The sequence below is a fragment of the Trachypithecus francoisi genome, unplaced genomic scaffold, assembly GCF_009764315.1.
Source record: "Trachypithecus francoisi isolate TF-2019V2 unplaced genomic scaffold, Tfra_2.0 Lachesis_group10, whole genome shotgun sequence".
In the NCBI taxonomy this organism is placed as follows: Eukaryota; Metazoa; Chordata; class Mammalia; order Primates; family Cercopithecidae; genus Trachypithecus; species Trachypithecus francoisi.
Window position 1 is genome coordinate 67,157,441 of NW_022681455.1, and position 27,645 is coordinate 67,185,085.

General features: G+C 38.6%; 1 protein-coding gene across 1 annotated transcript in view; it reads left to right on the forward strand.

Moving 5' to 3' along the window:
- COL19A1 (collagen type XIX alpha 1 chain) overlaps positions 1 to 27,645 on the forward strand; it is a 330,132-nt gene that overhangs the window by 222,479 nt on the left and 80,008 nt on the right. The window contains exons 17-18 of the mRNA XM_033217563.1: positions 17,659 to 17,721; positions 26,583 to 26,624. Coding sequence (XP_033073454.1) covers positions 17,659 to 17,721; positions 26,583 to 26,624 — 105 coding nt within the window. The remainder of the gene's footprint in view (positions 1 to 17,658; positions 17,722 to 26,582; positions 26,625 to 27,645) is intronic.

The following is a 27,645-nucleotide window of genomic DNA, read 5'->3' on the forward strand; positions in this document are numbered from 1 at the left end:
TAGGAGAGAAGAGGATTACACCAAATTCTGGAATGAGTTCTCAACTACAGATCAAATGAATTTACTGAAGAGTTCAGAAGATTAAAAACCATGTGACTGTATGATAGGATTTATAATATTCAATTCCACAGACTTTAGTTTATTGCCAGAGTGTTTGGAGGAGAGAGGAGCTTATTCTATTTCAAGTATAGATTTAGAACTTAAACTCAGCTATAGGTCTGACACACAGTGTTCATTAGATCCTGGGAACATAGTATTTGAAAAAAGTGGTTTATTAACTTTTTAAATATAACAAAATACCCAATTTGTTAGAAAAATTAGGAAAAATCTATGCAGAAGATAAAGTATTTACTTTGGTGGCATGATCTTGGCTCACTGCACCCTCTGCCTCCCAGATTCAAGCAATTCTCTAGCCTCAGCCTCCCCAGCAGCTGGGACTACAGGTGCCCACCACCACACCCAGCTAATTTTTGTATTTTTAGTAGAGACAGGGTTTTACCATGTTGGCCAGGATGGTCTTGATGTCTTGACCTCATGATCCGCCCGCCTCAGCCTCCCAAAGTGCTGGGATTACAGGTGTGAGCCACCACGCCTGGCCAGTATTCACTGTTTTAAAAGTATCAGCAGAGCACTTGTTATCTCTTAGGATGTCCCAGGGAGCTATTTGTATTTTATTACAATTTACAAATAGCTTAAGAGATGTTCCCCCTTAATTGTGGACATTTTTAGATCAAAACATTGTTGTTTTTCATTTATTTGTCTTTTCCAACATTGGACCCTTTGTGACATGTACCCTACTTCATAGCAAGAAGGAAGGCAAGAAGAGAACAAGAGATGGGTTGGGAGGACCTACAATTTTTCTAATTGTTATTGGAGTTAGTGTATGCCTCACCACAGTGGCCAGTATGTGAGGATCCTGAAGCATGTGTTAGAATATCTTATGACAATGTGAAACGTATTTTTTAAAAATTTTAATTTTGTCTCCTTATCAAACAGTAATTAAATACTATGTAATATCCCTCAAATAAGTGAATATTTTATGTAATTTAAACATTATGTTTGAGCAATTAGTCTTTGGGAAAGTTGGAGGGAGACTTTATTCTAGTCAGTGTGATGGCAAAGAACAAAGGAATAAGAATTACCAGGAGGCATGAATTTTTTTATTTTTTTTATAACAGCATACTTTATAAGAAAATGTTCTTCCCTTTGGGGGTTTAAGATGTTTCTGAAATCAAACATAGTGTTGTTATTTAGGGGAGTGTCAGTGAAGACTTTAAAAATCTTGAATTGAAAGGAAATTGAATTGAAAGGAATCTAAGTCTCTGATGGCCTGAAGCAATTCAAATAATTAAAGTGTTCTAACGAGTCCTTCTACTTGATTATTTGTTCTGAAGCCAAATTTGTATATTCTCACTTTCTTATGAAATGTTTGCACCAAAAGGACAACTTGTTTACTAAAAAAATTTCCTACAACTGGCTAAGTGTGTGTGTGTGTGTGTGTGTGTGTGTGTGTAAGAGGACAACGTTTTGTCCCCTGAGATATTTTATCTCCTACGGAAAAAAGATTTCTAATAATGGGAAATTTACTAACAGTAGTTTTATTAAACTAACGTTAGTAAATTATCTTTGTGAATCAGTGTTTCGTGGAAAGTCATATATATCACTCCAGTTTAGCTCCCCATATTCAATAGCAAATTTTTGTGTCTTTAGGAAAGACTTATTTGAAATTTATACACATGCAATATGCATATAATGAAACTGTTCTTATTCAGAGTGCTTGTCATTGAGCAGTGACTAACCTGGTTAACAGAGTTAGCCACATGTATTTTTGTAAAGTATTTGTCCAATTTCTTGTTAAAAACCAGAGCTGATCTTACCTATGCAAAGGAAAAAGCTCCCAAACTCTCCCAAATAACTTCTGCCATCTTGTCCTAAATGAATATTCTTCACTGGAGGGGAACTATTACATAGAGATCTCTTGGATTTATTTCAATACATAAAGATTACAACTGAGAACAGTTTTTCAGTATGAGAGGGCTAAGCATCTCCCGTGGGAAGGAAATAGCACTAACATCTGAGGAAACAGGTTCAGAGGAGAGACGGATGAAGCAGACAAGGAGAATTTATTACCATCACTAGCTCTGCATTAAGTACTGTATTTCCAGTGTCTTAGGGAATCCTTACAACTCTCTTGAAAAGTAGAAATTATCTGCATTTTATAATGAGGTAAATGATACTTGGAAATGTCAAGTAACTTACCCAAGCTGACACAAGCAGAGAAGACAGAATTGAAACACAGAAACTGATCCCTAAACCTTTGTTCTGCCAGACTACAGGTGTGAAAGACAAGCTTCTCGTTTACAATTCAACTAAGATTAGTCTTCTTCAAACATCATACATAGAACAGTGTTTGATTTTGCCATGGCAATGAATGGCACTGGGCTGACTCCAGACAGTGAGATGGTATAGGATAGCATAGGATGGCAGTGAGGAACTTAATGCTTTTCCTCACTAGCCTGTCCTGGAACAATTTTCTTGATATTTCCTTGTCTCCATTTTCTTTTCTGTAAATTTGAAATAATAGCACCTACCCCACCTGCTTTTTCCCACAGTGGCTACAAGGGCCCAATGCCATGGATGTGAAAGAACTTTCTTCTAAATGTAAAGCTCTATCTAAATGTAAGTTAGTTCCACTGTTATTATTCTGAACACCCATTCACACTGTAGATAGAAGAGACTGTCTTCAATCAGTAATTAGACCAACACTTCTTTTCTCTCTTTACAGTTTTCCAAAAATCTAGTTAACAGAAATTTGAATGTCTATCAATCAATTGCGGAAATAAAAGATCATTTTGCATATGGCACGCTTATTCTAGATACATAAATCCACTCATGAAGAGATCCAAAAGTTATTCGCAATTAGGTAACAATAACAACCAGGTCTAAAGAGTCAGTGATGCTTCTCCTGAGATTTGCAGCCTCTTCCTTGCTTGTGGTGCTTGTTCCTTTACCATCCGAGCTGTTGCATTTTATTAGTTGTGATGTTCTCTAAGTCTCAACTGTCCTTCCTCACACTCCAATAAAAGCTTGTCTTTTTAAAAAGCCTTCCAGTTATCTGAGTAGCATAAGCAATGGAAAGTAATGGACTTATGTTATGATAATGAGACTTGGAAAGTCTCAAGACTTGGAATGCCTTCATTTATTTCAAAGTATTCTGGTTTCTAGTTTCTTTAGAAAAGAGAGGAAAGCAGCTGGAAATGAGGCGAAGCAGGAGAGAAAGTAGGATAATTTAACTAATGAACCATTAAAGGAAGTAGGTATTAGCCCACCCATTTGACATTACTTCTCATTCATCATTGCTGGAAAAAGCGTTTATTAAAAACCACATTAATTTTAAAATGTGTTATTATTTCTTTCTGTTATAGGCAAGGCTTTTTATTTTCTTTCATTTTTTTCTTCTGGTATTGTTTTTATGCATTGTTTCATTATTGCAGTAGGAGAATTGAGCAGTGGGCTCCATTTGTCACATTTGTGTGCATAGCAATTTAGGTTGAAAGCAGAAATTCAAAAAAGCGTGTAACATGGGGCAGCAGCTCCATCTACTGTTTCCGTTGGAAAAGCTCTAGTCAAAGAATGACTATAGCTCTTTGAAGGATGTCAGGCGAGTGGAAATTTTTCGATGTTTGAAGTTTATTATAAATCCATATGATTTTTTTAGAATTATTTTGAGGATTTTGTTGCATTTATGCTTACCTTAAAATTTAAATATAAATGCTATTTCATCAGCAGTCATTTTCAATGTCAACTTGATGCTCTTTTGAGGTGAAAATCCATACCTACTTCATTGATCTCTAAAATGCCCTTCTGTTGTACAATACCAATAAAACTCTGCAGTATTAATTTTGTAGGAGCTTACGCCAATAAAATGTATGCTTCTTTTCTAAAACAAGTCTGATTTAAAACATGTACATTCATGTTTCTATTTTAATTTTAACTTCAATGTAGAATTTCTTCTACCTTTAAAGCATGAATCATTGCACAGTCCTGAAAGTTACAATTAAACATCAGTTTGCACAGTTAAAAGAGTAAATTTAGGGTGTAAAATTTAATTCATTTACTAAACAAATATTTATGGGCTATCGACCATGTATTAATCACTATTACAAACATTGAATACATAGTGGTTAAAAACACAGAGCAACAACAAACTACAGATAAGGTCTCTACCTTTCTTCATAACTTACTCTCTGTGGTAAGGCAGTACACCAATGGTTAATAAACAGTTAAATAAATAGACAAAATAATTTCAGTTTAGAGTGAAGTGCTATGGGGGGAACAAACTGGGTAATGTGATAATGATTTGGAAGGAGGAAATGTTCTTCTCATTACCATCTCATTGAGGTGGTCCAGGGAGGTGTCTCTGAGCAGAAGACATTCCTTGAGAAGGAGCTGGCCATGTGAGGGCCAGAGCAAGAACTTTCTAAACAGAAATATCAGGACTTGCAAAGGGCTTCAGGTGGGGAAAAGCTTGATGTATTCAATACAATAAACAATAAAGGAGCTAAGAAAAGAATACTGCCAGAAAAGATTTGGGAGCTGAATGGCTTCATCACATGGGGCCTTCTAAGAATAGAAGAGAAGGGTTGGCGGGTAGGGCAGCTGGAGAGATACAAGTAGCCATGAAATAACCAGTTATATCTCCCTTTTGTAAGAGTGTGTGTGTGTGTGTGTGTGTGTGTGTGTCTGCAGTGGTTTTTTTTTTTTTTTTTTTTTATGTGACGAAATTACTGTTCCTACTGATTCAAATAAATTATTCTGAAGGTAATATTATTTTTAGCCCATTATCTTCAGTCTTTGAGTAGACAGGGAATAGGCTTGTTTGCTGAGAGAAAACAAGAAAATTGACAAAGGTTTGATTGTAGCCCATTTAATTTCAGTCTTGACTGAATCCACTGGATATCACATTGGTCATTAGAGATGGAGAATTTCATCACATCTAAGTCTTTTCTTTTTCCCCACAGCTAAATCTGATGTTTCCTTTCTGTTAGGCTATAGGTTAAGCCAGTTGAACAGTTGTGGCAATGAAAATACATGCCTTCAAAACACCATAGGACTAAGTGCTTCCAGCACTTGTGCCCCGTTATCCATCACTATTCTCAACTTGAGTATCTTCCGTCTCCAACTTCATTTACTATGCACTGAAAACTGAAAGTGCAAAATTATTATTTCCAGTATATAGCAAGATCCACCTCTAAAACAATTTGGTGTCCAGAAACACGTTTTTGGACTGCTGAATAAAGCAGATGACAAAAACTGTGTCAATGAAACATTTGATTACTTGTTAAAATACCCTCAAAATACCTTGAATGTGACTACATGCATTTTGAAGCTCATCATGTATCAATAGGAATCCAATTCAAATTCTTAACATCCCTTCTAGAAGCTTTGAACTGATCAGGGCTTTGTCATGTTTCTCAGTTTTCCTTTCAGCAAGAGAACCACAATCTCTTCTGTCTATTAAATGACTAAAGTCTGTGCAATGTAATATCTTCAGAGAAAATGAACCTAACAATTTGAGTCAATGGGAATAGGAATTTCATTTCTTAAAAAAAAGTAAGATGACACTTTCTCAGATTTAAAAATATAGACACATAAGACCTATAAAATGGAGACATGGCTAATCGTGTTTATTGCCACTTGTCCCTCGTGGGGGTAATGGTCCCAGACAAAACAGCTGTTCCCAACATTGCTAAAATTCCAGTGTCACCTTGTGTGACCACAGAATACGTAGACATGCATGTGAGGCAGCTAGGGGTATCAGGTTGAGATTTTGAAAACTAGCTCTCAAGTTTTATTTTCTAGTTATTTCTCTTTTTCTCTCCCTATGGACAGCAGCAGGACATTTTTACTCACTTTCCGACTTCCTATGTTTTTTACTACTAGTGGTAACATATATTATGGTTGAAAAGACTATTATATTTGTACAGTCACTGACTGCCTGTTTCATCTTGTGTTATGTTCTTGAAATCAACTATTAAGACATCTGGACTGACATGTGTTATTTACAGCAATGGTGAGACAGAATATTTGAAATCCTTGATCTGTGGTCTCCAAACTTGTAATTAGTTGTGATCGTGCCTGGATTAAACATCATTTCTTTGTGTTGGGTAAACATTAAGGTTTGAGAAGTCAAAGACCAATCAGATTTATTAGAACCTTAATTTTCAGAAAGGAAGATTTGTCTCCTAAATAATCTTATAGTTTGCATTTGATGACATAGTTTCCAAGAGGATCTCCATACTGTATTTAATTTTACTGCTGTATAACTTTGCAAGGTAGGCAAGAAGAGATTATTTTCATTTAATAAGAAAATTCTGGGTCCTGATGAATAAGGGGCTCAGCTCAATTTGTGCAGTCAGTTTTCTCTGCACATCGGTAACTATAGCTTAGTATGATCAGAGGAAAGGCTGAAGGAAATTATGTAACTAGGGAAGCAACAAGTTTTCAGCATTGTCTATGGGACCTAAAACATGGAAGAAAAGTTGGCAGAAAATAAGATTTGAAGAGTCTTCAGCTATGTCTGTAATGAATTCATGAAAAAGTAAAAATACCCGAAGCAGATATGGCAAAACTGTTAATATTTGACGACACAGGATTGTGGACTCATTGGAATTTATATTATTTTCTGTACTTTTCAGCATGCTTAGAATAGTTCAAATTCATTTTAAGAAACAGGAAAAACATTCTATGGGATTAGTAACAGTTCTTATCACTGATTACTTCTTCACTGGCTGATATCATCAGTAGCTTCTCCTTTGACTGAAATCCTTTGTGGAATGGGGCCACATGTTTTAAAACTAAAATTATTAACTATTTTTTAGAACTTTCATGAGCACACTCTCTATAACCATGGGGTTCAGTTGAGCCAAGAATTGTCATTTGTAGATTTATCATTAGTACAACCTACAGATAAGGGAGAAATCTTAACATCACACATTTGAGTTGAAAGTGAAGACCACAATCACCCAATTATTCCAGAGCTGTCCAGAATGTCCCCAGCTATTCGAGTTGCACACACGCTCTTGGCCTCTATGTAACTTGGCAGTGTATAAGCCAGTGCCACCAGCCTGCTTATCTTAAGTCCCAGCAGTGTGCCTTGGAACTTGCATTTTCTCAACTCAGGAAGAGATGTCATTCTACCAACACTTTTGAAGAGAATGAATGTTATCACCTAACTACAGTAAATGGAAACTCAAAGCATTCATAGGTGCAGGCTGCCTGTGGGGTCCATGTAAGCCAACTTTCCTCCAGATTTTGGTGGCATATTGAAAAATTCCTGAGGTCAGACAAGGGGATGGAGTCACAGTTGTTCCTAAGGTATGATTTTTGTTGGTGGTGATCTTTTGAGGACACCACTGGATACAAATAATTTGTTTCACACATTCCCCTCCTTGCTAGTTTTCATGCCCCTGTGGCTTTTATCACCTTGTACTGGGTCATTGATGTTACATCTGTGGGTGGCAAGGCACTCTAAAGATTCCTGCTGCTCCTTATATTGCAGGACACTGACAAATAATATTTTTCCTTTTTTAGGACATACTGAGGAGAGATGAGTATGAAACATTTTATGGATGGATAAGCAGAATGGCAGCATTAGGGGAGGAATCATTTTTTTTTCTAACTATCATGCCATAGAAATCAGTCAAAATGTCCCACTCTATCAATAAGGCAGTGAGCTTTACACCAATTAGGTTGATATCTGGGGAAATAAGCACCTTTAAAGATTTTTTTTCTGCCTTGGGAAACAAAGTGTTAAAAAGCGTGCAAGCTTTCTAGCATAATTTAGAAAATCTGCTTTTATGAAATGGGTTAATTATACCCATTGAATGTGTTCACTGTCACAGTCTCATCCTCCCACTTCTGTTCCAAAATGACAAGTGAAACCAGGGACTGTGCAATTTTGGAAAACAATCAGATCACATATTGAGTATTTTGCTTATTCATACAACCATAAACGGCCTATGCTTGAGTTCCCTCAATTACACAGCTCAGTATGCAGGCCAGAAGCAGACAAGCCCAGTTCAAGTGAGCACTTTCCTGGAATACACGAGGGAATGAGTTTGAAAAATGTCCAAAGTGGCAGATGTGAAAAATTCTCATTCAAGATCCAGAGCTGCCTTTGCTGCAATCCTTCACCTGTTAATCGCACTGCCTCTGAACTTGTGAACCAGGGATGCTAGCAATATCTTAGACTGAGACACTTAGGAGCTATAGATCTTTCAAGGTATGGTGCCAGTATATGCCAAGGTGGGGGAAAAACTAGTGAGACAAGACAAGATCATGGATCACAGCACTGCTCAGAATTTTCAGACATTTACCAAGAATAAGTATGTCGCTGCCAGCTTCCAACTAAACTGTTATTATCTTTTGTAGGGGAAATTCCCAAAAGATGTCCTTGATGAATGCTTAAACCATTGTACTGTATCGCTTAAATTCTTCAGACTCCTGCAATGCTAATACACAATCTCTCTTCCACAACAGAATACAATGGCACTAGTGTAGTCTTAAGTGAAGGATATTTCATTTTCCCTGAGTGTGACAACTTTCCCACAACTGTTCTCCACTGCAATTTCATGCTCATTGGAGTTTCTGTGCACCAAAATCATCCCCAAGCAATATACTCTCTTGATTAACTAGTATTTTTTCCACCTCCTTTGATTATATTTATTTTTTCTTTTCTTCCACCGTCTTATAAGTGCTAAGGTTCCTTAGCCTTCATTCGGCGTTATTGAAACCTCAAAAGTTATTTAAGATGCTGGTTGAGATTGCTGACTTCCTTCCTTTTCCTTCTCAGCCTAACGCTGCTCGTTTCTTTCTCCTGCTCTTGTTCTAATAGAAGCCCTCCATGATTTTGAACTTCCCTGTGTCTCCGTGTTGTTCCTCTCTCTTATCCTTACCCTCCTCCCATTCTGGTCACTTTCGTCTTGACTCTACTTGTCATCCAAGTCTTTTTTTTTTTTTTTTCTTTTTTTGAGATGGAGTCTTTCTCTGTCTTTCAGGCTGAAGTGCAGTGGTGTGATCTCAGCTAACTGCAACCTCTGCCTCCCAGGTTCAAGCAATTCTCCTGCCTCAGCCTCCTGAGTAGCTGGGACTACAGGCACACACTACCATGCCCTGCTAATTTTTTGTATTTTAGTAGAGACAGGGTTTCACCATGTTGCCCAGGCTGGCCTCAAACTCCTGAGCTCAAGCAATCTGCCTGTCTCAGCCTCCCAAAGTGCTAGCATTGCAGGCGTGAGCCACTGTGCCTGGCCCTTTCAAAAGGCATATCTATACCAAGTCTCAGACCCTTCTTTGCTTGGCCCTTAGTGATTGTGTATCTCATTAATCCTGTGGTCTTTCACCACACAATGCCCTGCTCAATTTTTTAAAAACCAGCTTTAAGATGATTGGTATTTTATTTTCCCATCATCCTCACTGTGAGGTGGTTTAAAGGAAAGAGTTAAAAGATCAAGGCCGTGGGGTCAGACAGACCTGAGTTGAAACCTAGCTCTTGTCTACTATTTATATGATCTTGAGTCAGATATTTAGTCTTTTGTTATGTGTAAAATAAGGAAACACCACCTCACTGGATTGCTGTAAGAGCTAAATGCAATAATGTATGTACCTGCCACACAGTTGTCACTTTCAAATGGTAACTATTGTTATCTATTAATATTTTTGTTATCATTATCCTCATTTAATCATTATTTGCCATCTTCTCATTGTTTTTGTCTTTCTTTCCCAGGATTTAGGACCTACCATTTCCAAGGCAAAAGGGTTATTTTTTCTCTTTTATTATCACCTGCATGTAAATTTTTCTTCTATCTGCTTTGCTCCCCTCCTTCCTATTTTCCTCTGTTAAAGTATTTATAGAGAAACTTCATCCATCTAAGAATGTTGGCCTAAATATATGCATATACATATTCATCATCTGGAAAAACTCATTAGATTCTATTTTCAATGTGAACAAACGCACTTGAAAACATCTCTTTTAAATTGAGAGCATTCAAGTTGCATAACTGTAATCTTTTGTGTTGACCAATGAATGAAACAGATCCTTCAGATTAGCACTGAAACATGAATTTTCCCTGAGCTTATTTCCATTTGAGTCTCCACCACTTACAATCCAAGTTAACCTGAAGACTTGGCTCACAAGTCATTTCTCAAAGCCTCTTTCCAGAAAGTTAAAGCCCTCAGCCTAATGGTGGTGGAGGCAGAGATGTAGTCTGTAGAGTCCCGGGCCACCCTTTCCTCCTTGGTGCTGTCTTCTTCTGTCCTTAGCCCGCAAGGGCCATCCCTTTATTCTCCTTTTCTGTCCTACCCACCTTGCTCTTGGGAAGTATGTAATGAACAATTCACATGAATCTATTAGAATGGAATGATTTTGGACTTCGTTCAACCATTCATGTGGTTTGGGGAAAAATCTCTTGGTTTTCCCATCTGTTAAATGGAAAATATAATAGTACCCACTTCAGTTGGTTATTATAAGAATCAAATAAGATAATGCATTTTACAGTCACATTACCCTACCACCCAAGAAAATATAAGTGAAAATACTTTTAGAATTATCCAGAGTTGTGAAAACATGAACCATTAGTATTACATCTCCTAGGAACATTTGCATTTGATCTGGCAATAAAACCTAACACCCCCCAAAAAAAAATAACACTCGCTTTAGGACATTTTGGCCAAACCTGGAGCGTAGGCAAGATATTTGAAGGAAAAAGACCTCCTCCCAGGAAACTTTACGTTTCACCTATATCTGGCCTGCCCATGTTCCCTAGGGTGACCCATTTAAACCCAAGTATGTGAGCTTGAGGTCTCTATATTGAAATATAAAAATAATATAAATACTCACTGAATCTGCTCTTGGCTTTAGGAATCACATTTTATAGTTCAAGAGTTTCTACTAATTGTTGTGTTTAGTTTTTTGGTGTTTTGTTTTTCTTTTTGGTGGGGAGGAGGTGTTGGCATTCCTTTAATCACTAAAAATTCATGGCAGAAGCATTCTCAGAAAAAAAAAAAAATCCATTACAATTGTAACTGCTTAATTTATGTAATTAAACCCCAAGAGACATTGAAAAAAAGTTTCATTTTGAGCAAATATTAAGACAGAGAAGGATGGGTAATTTTTTTTAAAAAAAGAAATTGAGTCCTCAAATATTTTCTATCTGAAGAACATTATTGGTTTTTTTCTCCAGAGTTACTTTACAACTTTATATGTTATGATTCTGGTCCAAAAATCCATCAATGAGCTCTTTTCTACTTAACTGGAGCTCACTATAGCTATGCTTTCAATTAAGTAGCCACATTCTTAGGTTAATCTAAATCTTTTGGTCTTGTCTTCTATAAATTTGGAAGCAGCAAGCCCTTTGCTCTGTTTGATACCATATCTAACTAAAACAAAAACCAACAAGCAAAAACTTGACTTTCTCCACAGACTTTTTCTTATAAAAGTAATAATTCGGCCGGGCGCGGTGGCTCAAGCCTGTAATCCCAGCACTTTGGGAGGCCGAGACGGGTGGATCACGAGGTCAGGAGATCGAGACCATCCTGGTCTACACAGTGAAACCCCGTCTCAACTAAAAAAAAATACAAAAAACTAGCCGGGCGAGATGGCGGGCGCCTGTAGTCCCAGCTACTCGGGAGGCTGAGGCAGGAGAATGGCGTAAACCCAGGAGGCGGAGCTTGCAGTGAGCCGAGATCGCGCCACTGCACTCCAGCCTGGGCGACAGAGCGAGACTCCGTCTCAAAAAAAAAAAAAAAAAAGTAATAATTCTACCGAATTCAATAAACATTTGGTGCTGGTGATGGGGGAGAGATACTGCAGACTGTATTGTAATGAGGTTAAAAGGCTCATGCCTGTAATCCCAGCACTTTGGGATGCCGAGGCGGGCGGATCACGAGGTCAGGAGATCGAGACCATCCTGGCTAACACGGTGAAACCCCGTCTCTACTAAAAATACAAAAACATTAGCCAGGCATGGTGGCAGGCGCCTGTAGTCCCAGCTACTCGGGAGGCTGAGGCAGGAGCATGGCGTGAACCTGGGAGGTGGAGCTTGCAGTGAGCCAAGATGTTGCCACTGCACTCCAACCTGGGTGACAGAACGAGACTCCGTCTCAAAAAAAAAAAAAAAGAAAAAAGAAAGGATGAAAACTCCTTGCCCTCACAAAGATTTTGTTGCAACTGGGAATAGAAACATGTACATAAGCCACTATACTCAATGTAAATGTGCTTTACTAAGTTATGTATAATGTGTTATAGACGGAAACATAAATGAGAGAAAAACTCATTTGACATTACCTTTTCCAACCATTATTATTGCTTCATCTCACCATTCCTATGTCTGAATTTAGGCTTCCTAATGACTGCTTTTTTTTTTTTTTTTTCTTGAATACAAAGGGAAAAATAATTACTGATCTCTACTTTTTTACAAGCCATTAGAACACTGGAAAGGTTTCTTGAAAATTAGTCCAAAAGACTTTCCAACAAGCATTCTATCTGTTCTTACAGAAAAGCTATTTTTTAGCACTTTTGAAGAGCGTTGGATAGTACAACTTCCTTCACAGAGGTTTTTGGTATTTCAAAGATTGTTCTTGAATTTAATTGAAAACCCACAGGGCCAAAAGCAGTTGTATGTAACCTGAAAATATGTATTTTTGAATCCTGAAAAATGCTTCCAATAGGAGACTGAAGAGCTATGGTGCATAAGTGGCATCCAGATGGCTCAGGGAGACTCAGTCAACAGAGATGAAGAGGTACAGGGTACTTTCAGAGATAAGGGAGAAAGGAAAAGAGTTCAGGATTGAGGATCAGAAAGTGAGCAGGTGATTTGAGTAAGGAGCCACAGAGACCCTGATTCACAGTATGCAGGCTGTGCTGAAGCCGAATCAGAAGGCTCAAGCTCTGACTTGAACAGACAGCTTATGGCAAAGAACAATGAGGGAAAAAAAGGCAAAAATATTGCTCTTTAAGCTGAGCATACCTGGTGAATTGGCTAAAAAGTGAAAATGCAGCTAAGACTAGGACTAAGGATTATGGTTTTTAACAGAGAACTCTTCCCAACTTCTAAACTTTGGGAATGTGCAGCCAAAACTGAAATCTACTAAGGGAATGATAATGCAAATAGCTCATCATTTTTACACTATGCGTCTGACAAGTCCGGTGGCAGACATCATGGTATTTCTGTTTTCCACCTCCAGCAAGATTTAAGCCAAAAACTATTTAAAAGCTGCTAGAACTATTGCTGAGAGTATATACTTCCCAAATTGAATATAGCTTTAATTCACTTTATCACACCTGCTGTAGTGCTTTGCAGTAAGAAACGGCATCAGGATCTCTATCCACACCAGGTTTATAGGCCTCTCAGATAATTATGAATCAGTACAGTTGGGTTCTGAACAGTTGTTTCTCCCTGGAGTTCATTAGCATTTTTTAGCTGCTCTGTAATTGTATACTCACCACATTAATCCAGATGTCCTATATCTCCCAATCCCATACAAATAGAGTAAAGCAAATCTCCGTAAAAGGTAGACATTGTATAGCCACGACTTGTGTACAACCATGTTGTGGGTCACTATTATAATCAAGATATTGGAACATTTTTCCTTTCCATAAACCTTTAACCACTTTTCCAAGTAGAGTTCCTAAGAGCATTAGCCAAGGCTGACATACCCTCTGCAGTTGGCCTCTCTTTACCACTGGGCCTGGGTCATCTAAGTGTCTTTTGATGGGTCCTTGTAAATGCAAACCTTAGAGAAAGGATTCTGTCAACTACCCTAGGGCATCTACAACACCATGTGATGCCAAAAGATCTGTCACTTACCACAAGTCTTTAACTTCTTTCTTGGAGTTGACAGTCTGCAAGATAGACAACTCTTGCTAAGCTTGGAAGCAACTCCCTGGATCTTCTCCAGCCATGTTTCCTACCAGAATAGAAGATAGAAAAATAGCACATTTCTTGGGATGTGGCTGGTAGGATAGCCACCAATTCTGAAACCCCAAGGTTGTTTTCCAATTGTAAACAGAGTTGCTTTTGCCATTTAAATGCATAGAGCTTATTTATGACCACTATCTTTGACAGCTTTAGAGCAACCAAGTGAGACACTGCCTCACTGTCTATAGTCAGAGTAGAGGGGGACTTCCAGAAGACTCTAATTGGTGCCTCTTTCCAGTCTCTGAAGGGTTCCTTTGGACCACTAGGAGAGTTTGTATAAAGTATTGCCTGCAGGGTAGACCGTTGGCTGTAAATTTCTGTTACATTAAACTTGGAATTCGTGGTACACAAACTATCCCAGTGACTAAAAAAGTGAGAAAGAGTCATCGTAAATGCTCATGATGAGATTAAGTGGTAGAACCTAAAACTTCAAATCAAACCCATTTTGAGTGCTACTTTGGAGATATGACATTTTGTGACAAAAACAGAACATATGAAAATGTAGAAGTAATTTTTATGGGTTTATTAATCTTGTGAATATTTGAATGATAATGTTCAACCTTTTCTGTAGCCTCATTGCTCTTGGCATTGTTTTTAGTGAGTTGTGCCCTTGCCTTTGTTTTTAAAGGGAGCAGCTGTACTGAGCCACGCATGTTCTCCCACTCCACCCCCAGTGGTAAGCTCAGCAGCAGCCAGATCAGGATCCTGAATGAGAAGTATATACTTTGCTTATGAAATACAGCTATCCTCTGTTTGCAGATGACCAGTCTGTAAAGGATCATATCCCATTTCATCCAATTTTTTACAAATCATTATTGTTCTATTGTTTTTACTGTTCTCATTTACGCTGCTACCTGTTTTATGCTATGCAAACCCTACCACACATTTGCTTTCCTGCTTCTTTTCCTTACCGCCTCCCAGAACCTTTTGGGAGGCTTCACACTTCTTGTATCTCAGACCACCTGCTCTCCCAACCTCTACAAACAAATATAGGATACATTTGAATACAGTCACAGACTAGGAGAAATGTTTTGTAATATTCAGGGACAATCTCCCTAACATGGGTTAAGACACTGTATGAACACAGATGGGAGATACGAGGAGCACGTAAAGGGGCCTCTCTCAACTACACGGTAGGGCTACAGCTAAAGGTAATGTGCTTACTTTCTCACCTCCTGCACCAAGCACAGTGCAGGAGTGTAGTATTTGGCAGAAGTGCTATGTTCAAGTTTTGTTGATTTTTTTTCAATTTCAGTAAAGTAAACAGAACACAGAAGAGTGATCACCCAGTATTCTCTAGGGTACACACATCATCATGATAAGAAAATTACTGCAACAGTGATTTTTTGCCTAGTTTGCCTTTAAGTTAAGACAGTAGAGTAGACAAGAGCTGGCTTTGGGCCCAATGCTGATGTTAAGTATTAGCCCTACCACTTGCCAGCGGTGTGACCTTGGACCAGTTAAACATTTCCAACCCTCATTTTCTTTATCTTTGAATCAGAGAGAATGATGGGACATTCCTCATGTGTCCTTGTAAGGACTAAATTAGTTAACTCCTGCTATAATGTCTGGCACATAATAAGCACTATATAAATGTTTGCTATTGGTCGGGCCCGCTGGCTCACGCCTGTAATCCCAGCACTTTAGGAGGCCAAGGCAGGTGGATCACTTGAGTTCAGGAGTTCCAGACCAGCCTGGCCAACATGGCGAAACCCTACCTCTACTAAAAATACAAAAATTAGCCAGGCATGGTAGCACATGCCTGTAGTCTCAGCTACTCGGGAGACTAAGGCACGAGAATCCCTTGAACCTGGGAGGCAGAGGTTGCAGTGAGCTGAGATCGTGCCACTGCACTCCAGCCTGGGTGACAGAGTGAGACTCTGTCTCAAAAAAAGAAACAACAAAAAAGTTTGCTATTATTATTTCACTGATTCTGCTACTCTATTTGGGAGACTGTATTATTAATTGTTAGGCTATATTTAAGAGCCGTAATAATTAAGAATCTCTTTTAACTAAATTGAATATGTATGAAGTTAAATTTACCTACTCCATCACTGTTCTTTGATCGAATCAGCCTTGTCATCAACACACATTCACCGAATGCCTACTATACATATACTCCTAAGCCACCTGTTAATGCTACTACATATCGTGTCTAAAATTCCTCCTTGCCTCATTATATATTTGCAGAAAGATCAATATGTATGGAACCTCATGTCTCCTGACTTTCAAAAATAAGATCTTAACTTGCATGTTTTCAGCTAGATACTTTGTGTAACAACCCCCACCCCCAACTCAATGATTGCTTCCTTCATTACTTCCTCTAACTGACCTAGAATTCTTTACACAACGCTGGCTGATGAAAAGTTACATGAAAAATGTATAATGCCATAAGAATTCTCTTCTTACAATAGCTCCGTTATTGTGTCAGCAAGGTAACAGCATCGTTTGTCTTTCCAATCATAGGCAACACCATTACTCCTGAGGCCCATTATTTTCTCAAGAATTATACCAACCTGCTTCTAAGTATCCATCACCTCATTCTTGTGCCCTTTATGTTTAGTGGCACAATGCAAAGGTTTCATATTAGAAGAGATCTTCAGTCACAAGCTGCTCATAAGAAACACCTGGTGTAAATGTTAACCAACATTAATCTTTTCTGTATACCTAAGGTGTTACCTGTATCAGTGAGTGCAGCTAATGATTGCTTCTTAAAATTTTTCTCCACTTTTCAAAACTTTAATTCCCTTTGAAAAATAATAATCTTTGTATAATGGTGCTGTTTGATTTTGGCTAATCATCTTCCTTCTAGGTCTTATCTTCTAAGGTAACATGTTAAAAACTTGGTCTCTATAATATTTTCTCTCCTCCTAGCTTTTGAGGTCTGGATGAAATGTGCAGTCTCTTTTCTGAGATAGTTGAACCTATTTGACTTGAATTACTTAATCTAAAATAATGCTAACCTTTGTGGTTTTTATGGCTCTCACCCCAAAATGTAATCCCTGAAAAACCTGGAGAATTCTTCTCTTCCTTTCTTCCTAGAGGCCTTAGAGACAGCCAAATGTCTTTGCTTCTTTCCTATCCACTCCAAGCCCAGCATAGTGCTTACTGAATTATTTCCAGGTCAACTGAAAACTATCAATATTTAAATTTCTGAAGTCTGAGATTTTATAGCAGACATCTTTTTTCTGGCCCAAATGTCCATGTGCATCCCATTTTCATACAACTACTTCAAAAAAGTAAAGCAATAGAAAAACATTTTTCCCATATTTACTAAGTTAATAGCATGTGGGAACACACAATTCTATAGTACATTGATCAAAATCCTGTGAGAAGTGCCAAAAATAAACTGAAGAGCTATAACCTCTTCTCTGGGAGGGTCTGATGGGTATAATTCCTTTTAATAAAGAATACGCTGATGGCTGACCTTCTGGTAAAATGTTACATGCTCCCACTTAGGACCTCTTTTTGGATTCATGCAGGATTTAACCTAGAAATATCTTAGGAGCCTGATGATAAGTTAATGCCCAAGTATTTCTCTATTAATCAGAATATTTGACTCAATAGATACTTCCTTTTTCTTCACTATATGATTTCAAGAGTTCTTAGATATATTATTTAAATATGCATTGTTTTGGTAAATGTGTATATATTTGTCTTTGATTTGTTTATAATACAGGGACCTCCTGGAATACAAGGAATACACCAGACTCTTGGTGGATATTATAACAAGGATAACAAGGTATGGCTTCTTTTTTCCCATAATTTATAATACATAGAAATTTTATGTGATTGTGTTTTTGAAAAAAACGTATTAATTCCTAACTTCTCAGACTTTTATACATGATCACATGCTTTTAAACATCTTTCCATGCTGAAAGCTATGTTTTCGAAAACAAAAATAAAAAAGTATTTTGCTCAGTATCTTACAAATCTAGGATTTTATCCTAGTGTTTTAAATTTTTGTTCAAAGTTTGTTAATGCAAAACATTGTGCTCTGCCATTGATAATATCATAGATCTAGCCTCTCTGAGGGCAGAAAGAAATTATTTGATACTTCGAAGCTCTGGGTAGCACAACAGGTGATAGACTTCTTATCAAAACCAGTAGGTGCGGCACCAAAATCTCAAGCAAATATTTGCATACTACAGTTCAAGAATAAGAGTCCCCACCTTTCAGGGGGAACTATGTTTAATTTCCCCAAGGTTTTGTTAAATCACATTTGGGATAGGTAGAATGCTGACGTGGAAGTACCCAAATGGCAAAAGCAAGAGAGTTTTGTTCCAGATTCTACAAGGAGCACAACAGAGTGGCAGCCAAGAGAAGATCTAGGTGAGATCATTGATTGAGTCATCATTCAATGACAAATATTTGTGATCTGATCACTTCGTGTGAGGCATTCTGTCCACTAATTAGGATGCCTTGTATACATAATGGTTCATCATTGATTTCTTGCACCACAGGAAGAATTGGAGACACTTCTCTTTATGTCTTTCTTTCCTATGTTCTTACTTTCCTTTCCTGTAATTTTTTCTGAGTTTTCACTCCTCTATGTTTAGAAATCCCAAAGAGACACTATATGCCAAAAAAATTTGTTAAATGGCTAGCTAACTAATTATAAAATCCAGTTTCTCTTTCATCAGAACAAGGTCAACATAAAGACTTAGATAATTTATGGTTGACAAATTTAAAATCAAATGTGAAAAGTTTTTTATACTTTATAAATTTGATAGTGATGCTGTTTTAAATTCTCTCATTTATTTAGGTTTTCCAGGGAGTATTATATTAGGAGGAATGTTTGGGATATATTTCATGTGTCTTTATTAGACATTTCTTTAATAGAATTGTACTAGCTTTTTCAAAATATTAAGGCTTAGCACAAGTGGAAAAAAGAATGCTGAAGCATGTTTAAATTTAATCAATTTAATGACACCTATAATGATACCTGCTGTTATAAAATAGTATTTATCATAAATGCTTCAAAATAATAAGTTGGCTCTGATGTCACAGTGTCAGCTAGAAAAACTTAAAGAACACACTGTATTACTATTGCCCTTGGTATAAAATATACCAAGTTGCTACTCAGCTACTTAAATATTTGCTATCCCTTGCAAAACTTTTAAAGCTCTCATCTTTACAGGTCTCCCAACAGTACTTCTCTATACAGTTTATCTTGCTGATGAGTCAGTTTTCCCTTAAATGAAGATATATGGAGCATTTATATTTTAGAGCCTAAAGTTGAGAATGTAAATTTTTAAACTTTAAGATTATATTTCAAAAAAAACTGGGGGCTGACCAGAGCAGCTGAGTGGAAAATCTTGCTAGTAACAAACCAGTACTTTGAACTTAGTTATTAACTCACCTGAAAGAATCCGTTACTCTTATTGCCATTACAGAATAGAGGCTCACAGGTATTTAGTCCACATGTTCTTTAAATGTGACTTTAAAGCTGGAGTACAACTGGGTAAAGAGAAGAGAGTATAGCTGTTATCCCAAATGATGCATTATAACCATTTAGCATTAGAGGCTTTAGATCCATCTGTGATTAAGGGAAGATAGCTTACCAAACACTTTATTCTGTTTCCTTTCAGAGTAGTTAGAGCTCTTACACCAAGGCCTCACCGGGAAGGATGGAGGTAGTGGAACCCACCTTCCCAGCGCCCACACTGCCCCATGCTTCTGTGTTGTAACCACCTCCTCCTCGCCCTCAGGTTCACAAAGGAAAAGCCACATGTGCTGTGATTAGCACGATGCATGTCTTCCATTGGCACTGTCTCCACCACCTACCCCTGTCTGTTTTTGGACACTGAGGTTGTTTCATTTTGCAATTTGTAGCATGTCGGATGGCCTGACTGTAGCAAATAGGCACAGAGAGAAGCGGGGCGTAAGTGAAACCTTCCTAAGGATTAAATAATGGACCATGTATTGAGACATAGCAAGTAACACTCCAAGGTTAAAATAATCTTCCCTTTTAAATTGGCATTGATTTATGTGTTGTCTGCACTGGAGCCCTGGGCCTCAGCTCTTCAACCCACAGTGGCTTCAACAGTCACACAGCCCAAATTCTGCTCAAGCAACTACCCATGAGAGAATGAGTAACAGACTACTCATAAACTGCCCCTCCTCATTCTGAACTCAAAGAGCCCATGGTTCATTTTCTGGTCCCAGGATCCTCACTTCCCCTCTGGCCCCCATATGGGAACTGATCTTTTCCTCTACTATTTTCCTTATGTCATCTGGAGGGAGAAGCTCAGGTATAAGAAACCCTCTCTCCTCACAGCACAAATCAAAAAAGGGATGGAGAAGAAAAAAAAAGCAAATGAGGAATAGAGAGACAGCCTAAGGAGTGAGGTCAGGAAGATGATATCAGTGTGTTTATGTGGATTTTTGCATGCCCACTTATGGATGCAAAGAATAAAAACTAGATTTCTCTCTCTATCACAAAAATAATATGCAAAACAGCTGCTCCCATTCTGTAAGACTGTTTGCAAAGAAGCAACAGTGCTGAGCATATTCTTCCCCTCAAGGAAAATCTGCTCATGATCCAGTAAACTGCACTTCATTGTTTCCAGCTCTGGGGGTTTTAATAAAAATTTGATAGGCTCTGTCAACTACCGAAGCCACAGACCCACAGTTCCTTACTACACTTTAGATGGAGAAAAAAACCACATTTTATCTGCGGAGGCCAAGTACTGGCGGATTTTACATTTGATGTTGTTTTTAAAGATCCATATTGAAAATGCAGAGTTGTGTTATCTTACATCACCACACTCAGTCTCAGCTGTTGGAGATTGATGCTGTGCCTCCCAGCAACCAATTCGTGTATTCATTTCTCCAAATTGTTGATCCAAAAAAAAACCCAATTTGCTAGCAAAATAATCTATTTTTCTTTTCACATATTAAATCATAACTTCACTTTAATATCCACAGACTAGAAAGGACAGAAAGCCTTTATCCAAAATCCAATATTCAAGGCCTTTCCAAGCAGTGAGTTAAACCCAATGATGGCATATAAAGTGAAGACTCCCTTGGAGACACTGCAGGCAACCTTTCTGAGCCCAGAAGACTGAGAAATAAAGTTTAGGTTCTAACTTCATCGCTCTTCTTCCCTGTGCCCCAGGCTCCACTGGCTTTGAGGAACATTGTGGACTTAGACACAGACATATGGACTTTCAGATGTTGGTTTGATTACAGACAGCCTCCCAACTCACCTGAGTCTTTCCTTCCTTTCATGACCCTCCACACTTGTGGCTGGTGAAATGGTTTTTTGCAGTTAACTAAGAAGTTGGGCTTTGAGCCAGCCTTAGGCCTTATTTTCAAATGAGCACAGCTTTCCTAGCCCACGTATTATGTTTTAACTTGCTAGAGCTGCCACAACAAAATATCACAAACTGAGTGACCTAAACAACAGAAATATATCATCTCATGGTTCTGGAGGCCAGAAATCAAGATGAAGGTGTTGGCAGGGCCATGTTATCTCCGAAGGCACTAGGAAGGAATGTCTTTCAGGTCTCTCTCCTAGCCTCTGGTCGTTCCTTGGCCATCTTCACGTGGTGTTCTCCCTGCGTGCATGTCTCTATAAAGTTTCCCTTTTTATAAGGACACAGTCTTATTGGATTAGGAGCCCAACCTACTCCAGCATGTCCTCATCTTAACTACTTATCACTAATTATTAATTACATCTGCAATGACCCTATTGGCAAATAAGTTCACGTTCTGAAGTCCTGGGTGTTACAGTTTATACATATATATCGGAGTGGGAGATACACAATTTCAACCTATAAAAGACAACCTGGTTTTTCTGAACATTATGTCCCCTCATGCCTAGGATATTACAGCAAGTTCCCCAAAGGCTGACCCTGGGGATTTGTAATGACTCCATGCCCTAGGAATGAGTTCCTATCCTTAGGTTCTTTTATTAGTTGAACAGTAGAAAATTGCTGATATTTTACTCTCTGGGGCCTATAAAAATGCTCATCTCATATGGTTCAATCCATGATATATCCACGTACATTCTCTTCTTTCCAGAGAAAATCTTCTTTAAGACTTTGAGTAGCTTGAGTGTTTTCACTTGCCTAACCATACGTTCCAAAGTTCCATTCACCATTCCCACACAGACCCAAGAACAAGTGCTGACATCCCAGAATTCTTGAGATGGGCATGCAGATTAGCATCCTCATGCCACAACCCTCACCATATCACCACAAGAATTTTTAAATAAACACATTCAAAACTGTGTTTGGAAGGCTTACAAGAACCCTTAACATGGCACCAAGACACAAAATAACGTAATAAAATTAGCATAGCATCGGAGGCAGAACCGCAGTTCCAGAAACACAAAGACTATACCTCTTATTATTTTCACTAAGCCAGGCAATTGTCTGGTGCAGCTAGCTTAGAGATAGTAGGGAGAAGCAGCTCACATGTCAATGAATAAACGCTACTGAAGCTCGAGTTTGAATCTGCCTTGAGTATTATTAACCCAAGAGTGGAGAACAGCATGAAAGGCCACCAAGAGTCCTTGATTAGATGGATTTCCTGGTCTTGCTGTTGAGTGAGGCAAACATGGTGCCCTGATCAGCAATAAATGGCCCTGTTGTTTTTCTGGGTGTGAAAGCCATCAGAAAATCGAGATTTTAGAACAATAAAGTCTATTGATGGGACACTAGGAATTGGTGCTGCAGAGGCATTCCTTCACCCCAGCCACAGCATCTCTGATGCTCTGTAGGTTATTGGGGGTGAGGTGGGCTACACTAGAACATGCTCTCCCCAGAGGCTATTTAGGTGCTTTCCTGCTCTGCAATCAAAGAGCATGAGGCCTTCCAAGCCAAAGACCATCTCCAGGCAAATCATATATCAGATGAAAGCATGTTCCAGTTTCCCAAAAAGAATCCTATCATAAGCATAGCCAGGGGGAGATGCTGATGTTTTGTGCTGACACCATGCTCAAATGACTAGTGTTTTTGAGACATCTCTAAGATTTATGTTTCTGTGCAGGTTGCATCCAAGCAACTTGCCATTTTGTAACTGCTGGTTCTTTATAAATGTGTGTATATACCTTAGTGTTTCCATGCTTTATTTTCAAATACTGTTGGTTGTAATAATTTAGAACAAAATTTTGAGATTACAATTTTTATTTTCAATTTAGATATCCCAGACCAAGGTTGACAGAAGAAAATGAGAGAATATCCATTACAAGACCAATAATAATATCAGTTATAAACTACTGATTTTTTATTGGAGCAGCAAAATAACATGGAAGGAATATTTAAAATATCAAACTATAGCAATAGTGATCTGAATGGGTACCTCTGTATATTTTTGTTGTCTAAATATTTCTGTACCTTTTAGGTTTTCTATCAGCACATGTATTTTTAATTAGAAAAATAACTTTAATGGAAAAATCACATGATTAGAATTACTGGCTCATTTGCCCAACAGATATTTATTGAATGCCAGGGGAGGCTTTCATGAATGGCATTTCATAATAGTTGAGACCTGATTAAGGAGTAGTTTCTGGCCAGATAGAAAGGTGAGGACACAGAGTGGTGATCTGGAGGCTGAGATGGGAATGACCTTGGTCAGTTTAGGGAGCTGAAAGAAGACCATGACAGCTGAAGCTTCTGAGGAAGAAGAGTGGCCAACATGATGCTGGAGAGGGAAATGAGTTCAGGTTATGCAGAGATTTGCTGGTGATGTTAAAGTTTTGAGAAATGGATGTCAGAATGTCTTTTGAAGGTATTTCTCTGATCTTATGTAGAGAATATGCATGTCAGGAAAGCAAGAGTGGATTGTAAAAGGCCAGTTAGAGACTCACTGCAATAATCCTGGCAAGACATGATGGTGGGCTGCCTGCGTGTAGGCAGGTTGACTCTTTCTCTTAAAAGAAGAGTAGACATTTGGGGAGACAGAGTCAACCAAACTGGATGACTGATCATATTCGAGGAATAAGGATGAGGGTGATCATATTAGTCCATTTTCATGCTGCTGATAAAGACATACCCTAGACTGGGCAATTTACAAAAGAAAAAGGTTTCATGGACTCACAGTTCCATGTGGCTGGGGAGGCCTCATAATCATGGCGGAAGGTGAAAGGCACATCTAACATGGTGGCAGACATCAGAAGAGAGAGTTTGTGCAGGGAAACTCCCCTTTATAAAACCATCAGATCTCATAAGACTTATTCACTATCATGAGAATAGCACAGGAAAGACCCTCCCCCATGATTCAATTACCTCCCACTGCGTCCTTCCCACAACACATGGGAATTGTGGGAGCTACAATTCTAGATGAGATTTGGGTGGGGACACAGCCAAACCAAGTGGTATTGAGAATGACATTCGGACAGAGAGGAAGAATTCAGGTTTTCTTTCTTTCCGTAATTGTTTTCAATTGTAAAATGGAGTTCCTGCTCAATTTAACAAGAGCAACTGCAGAGACACATTAGAAAAAACTGATTCTTCTTCTCCCACTTCTGTACTAAACAATGTTACCAGTGTGATGTAACTATTTTTTTCTCTCATATATATGTGTATTTGTTGCATTTTTTGTTTCAGTTTTAAACTTGTTAAATGTGAATTGCTTCTAGAATTTACAAGTACATACATCAAGTAGAAAATTAGATATATGAGTCTAAAATTCACAAGGGAAGTATATGCAGGGTGTATAAATTAGATATATGGGTCTAAAACTCAGAAGGGAAGTACATACTGGGTTTATAAATTTGGCTGTGAAAATATTACCTAAGCCATGAAGGTAAATAAGAGTGCTGCGGAGAAAGTGTTGAGTCACAAAGAAGAAAGTCCTAAGGAAATCCAACCTTTAACAGATGAGGGAAGAAGAAGTCACAGAGATAGGAAGAAACCAGGAGAGTAAGCTATCATACAAGCCAAGAGAGTGACAAGTGTAGCAAGGTCAATTAAAGAAGAGTCCATTAGAGTAAGCAGCAAAGATATTATTAATAACATTAGAGGGCCACATCAGTGGACTGATTGGGGCCAGTGTCAAATACGTATGTGTTTAGGAGTAAACAGGAGATGAATAAGTGGTGTCAAATAAAAAATTGCACCTGACAAAGTTAAACAGGCAAGGAAGACATTATTCAAGGCTACTGCAATAGGAGAGAGAGGGCAGACTTAGTCTGAGCTCAATTCCACTGAAACAAAGTTCAGGAGAGTTTTTAAGTATTGATGTAAGAGAGAGAATACACTTCCTTGTGTTTGCTAATTGGCTCTACCCAAAGGAAGGGTAAACTTTCTCATATCTTTGTGACAGGAAGAAGGTTTACAACTTGGCACAAGGCTGAAGTTAGGCTCCTACCCTCTCACAGAGCCTGGAAGATAGTGGCACTATCTTCTCCATGATTACATTTTAAAGGGATGGCTCCCAGGCCCTTGAGAAAGACGTTCCCAGATTGTAAAACTAATAGGAGGCTTTTAGAAAGATTTACATCTCAAAGGGATAGTGAAAGAACTTACAAATACAGATTTCTAAAGCAATTGGTCTAGAGAAAGAGAGGTCGGGGTCTGGAATTAGGAACAAGCCTGTCCAAAGTTGATTCCCGTTGAGGGAAACATTAAAGGCTGTCTTGGTCAGTGGACGCAGAAAGCACTAACTACCCTTTTGAGAAAATTATCCAGAAATCGGAGGAAAGAGAGTAACTTAAGGGAAATGTGTGCTGGGGAACTGTATGCTTTTTGTGTGTTAAGTTTAAAGAAGGTAGAATAGGTAGGTAGTGAGAGAGAGAGAAGTGTTAAAGAAATTGCCCAATTTTAGCTACACTTTATTTAACTTTATTACCAAATTGGCCAATTTCACCTGATAGCAATAGGTAACATCAACAAGGAAAATCTCCTAAGAAGGCAGAGAGCATGGGAATCAGAGAATTTATAGAGGAAACAGCCACTGATATGAGATGAGACAGCTCATTAACTACACCCGGGTGTGCATGCACATGGGTTGGTACATTCATTGACAGGAATTAGAAGTGGTATCTGAGGCCTGGCGCAGTGGCTCATGCCTGCAATCCCAACTCTTAGGGAGGCATGAGGCAGGAGGATAGCTTGAGCCCAGGAGTTCAAGACCTACCTGGGCAATGTAGCGAGACACCATTCTCCACAAAAAGGAAAAAAAAAAAAAAGTGATGTCTGAGAACTTGTATTTTTTTCAGTGTAGTCACAGGCAAGTCACCTGCCTGGGACTGTAGAGTCTAATGTAGTGGTCTGAGAACAATAAAGCATACTTGAGAGTAGGGGGAGCAGATCAGAGATGCTCAGATACATGGAGAGGCCAGTTGAAGTGGCCAGATGTGGTTTTGGAGTAGTGAGTATTTATCCCCAGAGGTATGATGTTTCTCTGGAAGCAATCTCCTTAAGAAGTCACAAAGAAGATGCATGGGGTTTCCAAAGCTGGAATTATTTAGAAGAATATTTAACAGGAATATTTAACAACAGGTGAGAGAGACAAAGCTGTCTGCACAAATGACCTAGTATCCATAAAAAGCTGTTACAGTACTGTTATCTGACTACTTATACTGTTACCCATTGAATGTGTTAAAAATTAGTGGATTTTTCTTTGAATTTTAAATTGTTTTTACCCCCCTAGGGAAATGATGAACATGAAGCTGGAGGCCTGAAAGGAGACAAGGTAATCAGATTTTTTTTTTTTTTTTTTTTTTTTTTTTTTTTTAGATGGAGTCTTGCTCTGTTGCCAAGGCTGGAGTGCAGTGGCGCAATCTCGGCTCACTATAACCTCCACCTCCCAGGTTCAAGTGATTCTCCTGCCTCCACCTCCCAAGTAGCTGGCATTACAGGCATGTGCCACCACTCCTGGCTAATTTTTGTATTTTTAGTAGAGACAGAGTTTCACCATGTTGGCCAGGCTGGTCTTGAACGCCTGACCTCAGGTGATCCACCCGCCTCAGCCTCCCAAAGTTATGGGATTACAGGCTTGAGCCACTGCACCCGGCGGTAATCAGATTTTCAAAGTGAATAGAAGGGTCCAGTATTTTCTACGGATTTACACATTCCTGTGTAGGGGCAGCCCCCCGGCAGCAGTTGGGTTGCATCTCTGGGATGGTGTCCAGCCTGCAGTGGGCAGGGGCCTCTGCCTGCCTCCTGACCAGGCAGTAGGATTGGAATCTGCTTCAGGGTCCAGCAAGGACTGCTGAGTAGCAGTTGGCTGCAAGAAAGAGAACATATCAAGGGGAAATTACTGTAATAAGATAAATGAAATCAGGACACAAGACTTGTTTTGTAATTAAATGTGAACCCATGTAGGTGGCAAAAACAATCTGAAGACCCCTTTGGCAAAATGCCTCAGGCCCAGGCTCACTATTTTGTGTCTTCCTAAGTACCAAAACGTAAGCTGCCCTGGCAGCCGTTTTTGGTGGGGTTTTATACTGTTCAGTAGTGGTTTAGCCAAGTAATTATTTCAAAATAGTTTTAAAATTAAGACACTGATAAATTTCCATTGCATTCTCCTTGTCCTTCGCAGGTTTCATTATCTTAACTGTAAAGATGACAGATTCACTTCCCCATTCAATAAGATGTTTCACTCCTGTTTGATTCTGAAATTGTAATGACCTTGGATTCCATGCAAATGTGCCATTGTCAGAAAAAAAATGCACATTAAATCTACAGGCAGAGATGAGTAGGTTTGAAAATAC